Source organism: Parambassis ranga, chromosome 18, assembly GCF_900634625.1.
Source record: "Parambassis ranga chromosome 18, fParRan2.1, whole genome shotgun sequence".
NCBI classification, from domain to species: Eukaryota; Metazoa; Chordata; class Actinopteri; family Ambassidae; genus Parambassis; species Parambassis ranga.
The window spans coordinates 156,856-166,524 of record NC_041038.1 but is presented as its reverse complement, the minus strand read 5'-3'; the positions used below and the strand labels follow the sequence as shown (position 1 = coordinate 166,524).

The 9,669-nt window shown below is 39.9% G+C and overlaps 1 protein-coding gene across 2 annotated transcripts in view; it reads right to left on the bottom strand.

The window, feature by feature from the left end:
• Positions 1 to 656: 656 nt before the first annotated feature.
• mllt3 (MLLT3 super elongation complex subunit) overlaps positions 657 to 9,669 on the bottom strand; it is a 75,334-nt gene continuing 66,321 nt past the window's right edge. Inside the window, exons 8-14 of one of the 2 annotated variants that reach the window (XM_028429659.1) lie at positions 6,798 to 6,867; positions 5,962 to 6,021; positions 5,389 to 5,527; positions 5,178 to 5,274; positions 5,026 to 5,094; positions 3,692 to 3,763; positions 657 to 2,189 (exon numbers count right to left, since the gene is read on the bottom strand). In XM_028429659.1, the coding sequence (XP_028285460.1) occupies positions 2,058 to 2,189; positions 3,692 to 3,763; positions 5,026 to 5,094; positions 5,178 to 5,274; positions 5,389 to 5,527; positions 5,962 to 6,021; positions 6,798 to 6,867 (639 nt within the window). In that variant the 3' untranslated portion in view covers positions 657 to 2,057. The remainder of the gene's footprint in view (positions 2,190 to 3,691; positions 3,764 to 5,025; positions 5,095 to 5,177; positions 5,275 to 5,388; positions 5,528 to 5,961; positions 6,022 to 6,797; positions 6,868 to 9,669) is intronic. The other variant, XM_028429660.1, reaches the window with a different exon arrangement.

Here is a 9,669-nt window from a genome sequence, read left to right as displayed (position 1 = left end):
TTTAACATTTATTGGTGTAAAAGTTCTGATGACCCGGAGCTGGAATTGAAACATTTAGCAGCTACAATGGATAACCACAACACGGTGTTTAAATGACATGTTCCTGACTATTGTGGTTAGTTCAGCCCAGTCGTTTGATGTCTTCCATTAGCGGCTAGCTCCGTATAGTGAACCAACATAGCGATGAAGTAGGACAAATTAATTGACTTATGGTAATTTTACTACAGGTTTGAAAATGGAAAAGGTTAGCTAAATACTTGCACTTGCAGCTTGCAATGTGTGCCATAGATCAACTTCCTGCTGATGTCATTTACAGCCAGGCTGTGCAGGTGTAACCTCATTAGCATACACTCACATAGCTTCACAACGGACACTATCATTTTATAAATAAAAATGATGTTAGCATTGTTTAAAGTAGCTACTTTTGCCCTAATAGATTGCTTGTGATTTCAGTTTTTTTAGCTAACATTAGCATTAATTAACCCAAAATAAATACAGTAAAAACAAAACACACAGGTCATCCACAAGATGCTCCTATGTACATCATACAGAATATTTATTGAATGTTCTCAAAATACACAAGAAACCATAAGACAGAGCACAGGGTGATTTTTTTTTTGGAAAGGACTAGCATCCTCAGTTTCAGACTGGCAAAGTGTCCCCTGTGACAAATGAGCTTCCATTGAAGAAGTCAAAATAAATAAAATATCTTTTTCATTGTCTTACATCCATAAGAGTACCTGTCAGCCCCTCCTCCCACACAGCTTCACAACAGGATCTGCCTCTTTCTGACATCATAAAGGACTTTCTCTTCCCCCAGGGCCTTGGGTCTGCTCTACAAATCCACTCCCTCCAAAGACACAAATCATTTTTGTTAAATCATATTGTAGACGAACGATAGGAGAAATCCTAACTATGCTTTTGGCATGTTTTATTAGCCCTGCAGCAGAGAACCAGCCCACATGACAAGGCTTTATTCCAGTGGCAGCCAATGAGCAGGGAGGCCGAGCCCGCTGCAGCATGTCGCTCCTGGATCTGGTAAAAAGATGATTATCATGGTAACCTCAGTGCTAAGCTAGGTCCAACTAATGCCTCAACCATTTACAGCATTGATATGATATGAATAACAAACTGGGAATAAAAAACTGCCAGCCGCAGCTGCTAGAGCATCGATGTGGTGGAAAAAGGCAGAATGATACTTCTTATTAATGTAACTAAATTGGCTGAAATTCTTCCAAACTGATTGGATAACAGCCTTAATGCCCTTTGGTCATCTTTTACTGACCAATTAGCCCCCCCCCCCTCCAGACTCCAGAGCACCACCTGTGGAAGTTCAGAGTGGAGAGAGAGCCCCTAAAATTGCTAACGGATGCTGATTGGTTGGCTCCTTCTGCAAAGGAGGCTTTCACATGCACCTTTTTCCACACAATTTGAAGTCACCTGACCCACTTTCCTCCACGGTGTTCCAGGGTAGTGTTTCTTTGTCTACTCTTTGCGAGCTGCTGTGGCAGTTCTCTGGTCTTCAGCCTGATTTGTGTTCACTAAGACTCAAACATATGCCTGTTGTGAAGTGCTTCGACTCTTCAGCTCTTTTCTTTTTCTTCTTTTTTTGTTGTTGTAAATTTCAAACACACACACCCACACACACACCTGTAAAATTAAATTCAATAAATAAGGACTAGTAAAGTAAGGCAATGTTGACCATGCATTTTGTCACAATGAACCACAAATCAAGAAACATACATGGTGTCAATATGCACATTCATTAAGAGCGACGGGTTGCTGCTCCTCAGTGTTTTTTGTTTTGTTTTGTTTTGTTGTTGTTTTAAGTCAAGTGAAGGCTTTTCCCGGGTGATCTCCTGATCGACAGGGCTCATCCGCACCCTACCTGGCTCTGGTTTTGGCAGTGGGACGGTCTCTTTTATTTGAGAGAGCCCGGTCCAACCAGCAGGCTGCACGCAGTGAGGCATTTGCATTGCATCCAAAAGTTGGAATTTATTTCAGAACAGTCAAAAGTGGAGGCAGAGATCCAGCAGCCAGCTGCTCAGAGCAGAGCCTCAGGACAGCCCAGACGTGTCCAGGTAACTCTGCAGCTTTCTTACTGTGCTTCTGTCCAGGGAGCAAAGGTCAAAGTCAAAAGTAGTGTTTGTAATGTGAAAGTGTCCAGTTTCTTCGATTAGGTTTACAATCTGGAAAACAAAGGGTAGCACGGGTCAGCATATGTATCTGCTCATGGTTATAATCAGAGGAGAGTGCCTTCCCTTAGAGATGCTAGATGCTAGTAACATCTTGCTACTGTGTGCAGCAAAATACTTCCTGTATAACACCATCTAATTCAAGGAAAATCTGACCATTTCATCTGCTAGCTTGCAAAACAGTGCTTGATTCATGCAAACGTCTGGCACTGACGACAACAACCCTTGCAAAATGCAGTGTGACTAAGTTACAGCTACCTGTCTAAGCTTAGCTAAGCTAATGTTCACATGCAAAATGCTGTTTGAGCGATAGCTAGCTGGCTCAACTGGCTTGTAACAGGAAGTGGAGCCACTCGATGAACTCGAGCTAGATTAGCTTAATTGCTGTGCACGTTACAGCTCTGCACGGGCAGTGCAGTTTTGGATGGGATTTTGTCTTCCCTCTGAGCCAGATGTCTTGGTAGGAGAGCGAGGCAGAACTTGGCAGCTGGTGCTAGGGAGATCCATCAATACCCGTCATATGATAGGCCTCAAGAATATAAGCAAGGAACGTGCACTCTCTGAGGTGGACAGAGGTTAACCCTTAAACATTCGGGATGTTTTTGTCCTCAGAGTAATTTTTCTGTTTATTTTGTTTACTTTGTCAATATGTGAGCAAATTGAATCATTTTTGCTCAATAAGCTTAATTAATATCAATTAATTAATATTTAATATTATTATATTAAATAATTAATAACTAATAAGCACTAATTTCATAATGGGTGGTGCTGAAAATTGGAAAAAAACACAAAATGGCTAATTTTTAATAGAAAAGGTGAATGTGGACTGGATTTTTTTTAACCTTTATTACAGTCTTGGTCATGTCAAACATTAGTAACAACATTGACTTTAATGCATTAGTTTTTGCACAGCACTGGATTTTCATTTTTTCTCCCTTACATGTTGTTCATGGACATTTTTGTCCCATAGAATTCCATTATAACCACATTTTTGACTGCACAGCCATGGCACTACATAATCATGCATTCTTGATTGTTGGTGGTTTACCCTGTTGGTAGGAGGTAAAATTTGTGATTTTCACAGATAACAACCTGATGACCCTATTAAAATCCTGGGGGAAAATTATTTTTTCACTACTTTTGATCAGAACTGAAGTTAATTAAAAGGTCTATGCAAAAAAATATTTATCTGATATATTTTTAAGACGTTTTTGTCCCGAACAACAGGAAAGGGTAGTGTTTGTGAACGTTGCACAAGGGTTAACCAGATGAAGCCACAGATTACAGAGGATCTGCGACAGATCACGGCTCCTCTTCTAATCCAAGGTTACAACATCACTGACCAAATGCACTGGTGATGTTATGCTGAGATCAGTGAAAGCTGTGGGAGCCCACCCAGCACATTTTTATCCAGGGCTTGGCAGCTCAGTGTGAATGTGGTGACAATAACTACACTCCATGTCTTAACAAGGAGGATTCCTGTGGCCGCAGCTTACCTGTTGTAGTATATGACCTTCTCTTAGTGTCATCAGTCTTTTGTGCAGCTCCACCAGCTCATCCAGGTAAGCCTTTAAAACACATATTAACATGCTGTTACCGATATGACATATTGTTATATTGGGTTCACAATTAACCAGCATCACTTAATATGATGTGCATATGGATAAACACGCTAGCAGTGACTAACAATCACTGTGTCCCCAATCCTAGGGGGATGCTAGCATAGTTGTTATTGGTAGCGATAGCTCAGGATTGGTCATAAAAAGAACTTACATTCCGCAAATATGTGATTAATTAATTTGACATGTGTTAGCATGTTGTCTCAGGGGGGCATGAATGATCTCTGCACTTAAATATGTGCTTATATCAGTATCAGTATAGTAATTGTAACAATATCAGCATATTGGATATTGGCAGAAATCCATATTGTGCATCAGTATATTAGCTGCTTTATTTAAAGTGTGACTGCTGCCAATGTGAATCTTAATGTGCACTAATTAAGTGAACACGGCTTTAACAGGAGGATCTGGTACCATTTCACTGAAATATGAATACAACATAGACCAAACACACTGAAGCAAAGCAGAATGTTTGGAGTGTCACAGAGTAGATACATGTGATTCCATTTCTTCTCCTTGCTAACAGCATGAATTCTGAGTATCAGCCAATACAGTACTGATCCCATACTAGCACAGGTTCAAAATAAAATACTTGTAGTCATTAGTAGTCATTTTTGTACACTTGTGTATAGATGTGATAGGATGTTGTATTTGCATCTATAATGAGGTGGGCCTGCCCAGATTAACTTCACATCATTTTAGAGGCTTAGCAAAAATGTGTGGAAATAAAGGACACCCTACAAAAGAGCATAAATATCTTAAATTGGTTAAAAGGAAATTTCTGAAATATACTAATTGTACTAGTTTCTTTTACCAAAAAACTACAGTAATTAAAGTATCACAGACTGGTTTTTGTTATTTAAAAAATGAATGAAAATAAAAATATGATGAAATAATGTATTGCGAAGAAGTGTAGCCACAACTCAGCTCATTGTGCTCTTTTATGTGACACATCAGCAATTGCTTTATGAGAACCTCTAAACAGGCATGCCTTCTATCATGCAGTGTAAAATAGTACCATATTACAGGCATTTAGCTTCTTGCTTCAGGCGCTAACTAACTTCAGTTTTGCAGCCAAGCCATGCTATACTGTGGTCTTGAGCTGTGATTGAATTCATTGATTTAGTTACCCCCGTTCAGCAGAATGATTCCTTGTCCATTTCATTTGTCCTATATGTTATATTTGTTATTTTTCACTCTGAAAAGTGTACCTTGTCACAATCGATGTTCTTGCTCTTGTCCTGCTTGCTCTGCTTGGTGGGACTCTTCACTTCCAGTATCTGACAGGAGATAAGATTCAGTGTAAACATCAGGCACATCAATTGACAATGATCATATATGATATGGTACAAAGTCAGGTCACCTGGTTATTAGTAGTCTTTAATAAGACTGGGGTCTCGTTGCGAGAAGGAGGGGAGGGAGAGGAGCTGTCGCTCTCACTGCCGTCACTTAAACTGACCCTTGGAAGGTAAGTAAAAAAAGAATTAATACTTTACTTTGCTCAATAGCATAGCTAAAGGGACATTTGTTTTAGCCGCACACAACTACCAGACTGCCTTGCTGTGACCCATTACCTGCGCTGGTGGTGTGTGAGGTGTGTGTGCGCCGGTCGCTCCACGTCAGAGTCCATGTCGTTGTCGTCCTCATCCTCCGAGTCGCCGTCGTTGTCGTCTGAATGCAGATCCTGCATCACTGACTGCAGTGGGCCCAGCACTGAGTGTGACATAAAGTGAACACATCAGTGGAGTTTTAGTTAATGATTTTAACTTAAGCACACATGCACAAAAGCAGGTGGTCATGCCATGAGGTGGAGTGATGTTGGGATGGTCCAGTGGATCTCACACAGACTGTTTATTTAAGGGCTCCTGTCCTCTAGACGAGCCAAGTCGGCACTGATTGGCCGATGCCATCAGGTGTCACTTGGACACCAATAGGCATCAGCAGTGAGCGGTGAGTCTAAACTGTTATGTGCCATCAGTTGCCACTGTGTTGTACCCCACCGAGCTAACATGACAGATAAGTCAGGCATGAACGTTGATACATGTAGACGCGAGCAGCGAATGATCCTCATGCAGATGTGATTGGACTGTGGGGGGGGGGGGGGGGGTGTTGGGAGTGGGGCTCACAGGTCACAGCAGCACTGTTACCTGTGTGGGTGGTGGTGGTGGTGGGTATAGCCACCCTTTTCCTGATGATGAAGTCCACCACTGTATCCAAAGAAAATTCCAAACAACACAACACAAGTCACCCCCAGGAAAAATAACATTTCAAGGACATGATGTGGAGTGGGTTATATAAAAAAAGGTTTTTAGTCTGTAAAGATGCGTATTTCTCCTATAAGATTTTAACATGGAGGTCTATGAGGATTGGCTCACTTTTGGAGTCAGCCCCTAGAGGCTGTGGGGGGAAACTGCACTTTTTGACACCTCATTTCTTAACCCTGGAGGTTGCTGATTCATTTTCTTTTCTCCAACAAATACTGTTTGAGGTTTATGTCCAAACATTACAACTTGGTCTTATTTAAACATTAACCTATTCAGGAAATGAGGGGAGGAAGGACCTCCTGTGGAGCAGCACAGAATGTCACATGAGGTCCTTCCTGCCAGTGGCCATCAGACTGTATAACTCCTCCCCTTTCTGTAGGGAGAGGAGCTAGATGATCATGTCATGCATCACTGTCATTTCCTCCACTGGTCTATATTTGTATCCATGCATCATATATTGTGCTCATACTGTGTACTGTACTCTGATTTTAGTAGATTTTAGTGACACTTATACTGTTATACTCTGCATTTAACTGCATTTAATGTAACTTGATACCTATGGGATTAATAAAGTTTTATCTTATCTTATAAATATAATGACTTGCATCTACAGGACATGAATACATATTCAGAAAACAGCCATATTTTAGCTTGTAATAATAAACTACATAATGTATGAGTTTATGACATGACTGTGATGTGTTTTGGAGGTAAACTACCTTGGCGTTTGTGGTGTGTAGGGGCAAAGCTTGAACTGGAGCTGGAGCTGGCTGGACTGGGCTGTTCAGACTAGAAGAAAAAAAAACAGAAACCAACTGATTAGAACAGTTCTGAACAAAAACGCGACACCATCGAATATATTGATCGCCACCTATTGTAAAGGATACCCAATCTGCGGTTGTGTAGCCTCTTGCTGTCCAGATTTTGTTGATGATCAGGTAAGTGGTCATTCACACCCACTTCACACTGATTGGAGAGGAAGCGTACACTGTCGAGTTCAAACAAGGCACGATAGAACAGCATAAAGTGCAGCTTTTCATTAATGTGTTCTTTGCTAGCATCTGTTCTTTGTAGTTATCACAGTTCACAGAGCTGCTCTGTTCCTGGCTTCATCTGAAACAAGCCTCAGGTCTACATGTAGCACCCACAAGTCAATGATGTGCCACACACAAAGAAAGCTACACACACACAGCTGCTTATCATTTGACAACAAAGCAAGTGTCTCAGTGTGTGTCCAAAAACAAAAAAACACACAATCACACTTTGCTGCACATTTCCGGTGATAATTTATGGTAAGAATATTTAGTTAAAATTAGCTTTGAAGTGCGCAGCTGTTTTGTTATACAGGGACTAGCTCTAATCACTTTGATGTTGCTCTCCGTCCTCCTCGAACAGTGTCTGAATGTGTGAACAGCTGAGAATGATACAGAGAAGATGCAGCGTCAGAGCTTGGGGAGGAAAAAAACAGCTTGGCGGCAGATGAAATGCACACATCTGAATACTTCCATGTGATTATTTGGCTTCAGATTCGTTGCTAGCTCTGACAGCCCTTGAAGACATAAGAAGACAGGTCGCTACTGGTATGAATGAAATTTACATGTCTCAAATAAAAAAAAGAGAATCTTGTTTGTGTTAACAAGATATCTGTGAAAGACAATTGAAAACTCCTCAGAGGAACTAGGAAGACATGACTGACGCTCTGACAATCAGCAGCTGCATGCCAAAAATTCTGTAACTGGCTCAGTCATCTTGTTTTAACCCTCGGGCGTCATTGGGGACTTTTTTGTCCATTTGGGTAATTTTTGCCTCTTTACCTGGCCACCATTTTATCTGTGTTGGTGTATATGGCACAATTTTTTGTAACAAAGACTCTCTCTAGACACATTTTAGAATTCCAATTTAAATTTTTCAAATACATCACCAGAACATGGTGAAACAAATTTACTACCCTTTTGTGTCATTAGGGGACAAAAAAGTCCACTTCCAAAAAACTGCTATAAAAAATTAACAGATTAATATTTTTTCTTACTTTTTTCTGCATAAATATGTTAAACAACTTCAGCCCTGCTCAAAACTACCAAACATTAAATCATTTTGAGGAATTTAACCCTTTAAATGCCAGTTTGATTACTTGATGTCACAGTAATTTTTTATGAAGAAAACACAAAAAATGAGTTATTTTCCACAAAACAAAAGTTAGGTGGCTGAGGCATTATTTTTATATCTGTCATGGATAGGTGAAAGATTAGCCAAAATATTGAGTTTGATGCATTATTAGTTTTTGTGTAGCAGCAGTTTTAAAATTTACTACCCTTTTTTTGTCATTAGGGGACAAAAAAGTCCACTTCCAAAAAACTGCTATAAAAAATTAACAGATTAATATTTTTTCTTACTTTTTTCTGCATAAATATGTTAAACAACTTCAGCCCTGCTCAAAACTACCAAACATTAAATCATTTTGAGGAATTTAACCCTTTAAATGCCAGTTTGATTACTTGATGTCACAGTAATTTTTTATGAAGAAAACACAAAAAATGAGTTATTTTCCACAAAACAAAAGTTAGGTGGCTGAGGCATTATTTTTATATCTGTCATGGATAGGTCAAAGATTTGCCAAAATATTGAGTTTGATGCATTATTAGTTTTTGTGTAGCAGCAGTTTAAAATGGTATTTTCCACTTAGGGCCCATTAACTCCTATTATAATATTACATTTTTTAATATCATAACTATAACAACATATAACCATGCATTTCTTGATGTAAGGGTTTCATGTTTGAAAAAAATAGTTAAATTTGACATTTTCTACTGTTCACCACTAAAATCAGCCATTAACCCATTATATTCCTATGCATAAAATCCTTGTGTTTTGTGGATGTGTTTTGGATTGTGTTCAGTAGGCTGTTTTAAGTGTGTGTGCATGTGTTTGTACACGTGTGTATGTGTCCATGTGTGTGCATACGTGTGTGTGTGTGTGGTGTGTGTGTGTGTGTGTGTGTGTGTGTGCATGCATCTGTGTGCTGTTTCATGTGTCTTTGCAGTAGTCATTGTTGGTGTTAAAACTTATGTATGTAATGTCTGATGAAGTTACTTCAGTATATACCATCTACAGACATACAAACACTCTTTCAAGTAAACAAAAACATGCCCCCTTCAATGTGTCAAGGTAAAGAAAACATAATTTTGTTTCTGTGACAACCAAGGAGCAAGATGAAGATGGTGTTTCTATGTGGAAGAGGCTCAGGATGAAATGATGCTGCCTGTAACTGCTAGAGAGATTCAGGGAAGTGAAACATCCAGAAAAAGAGGAGTCTGGACGCCAGGACTGCAGCCAGGTGCTGCTGGCTAACTGCTGTTTGTGTTTTCTCCACATTGACCTCCTTGAAGTGCAGTAGGAAGAGGTGGGGGGGGCATGTTTTTGTGTACTTCAAAGAGTGCGTTTGTGGCTGTTTGTGACAGTGTACTGCAGAAACTTCATCAGACATTACAAGCTTTACAAGGTCAACATACATACTACAAAAACACATGAAACGGCAAACACACACACATGCACACACACACACACGCACATGCATGCACACATGCACGCACA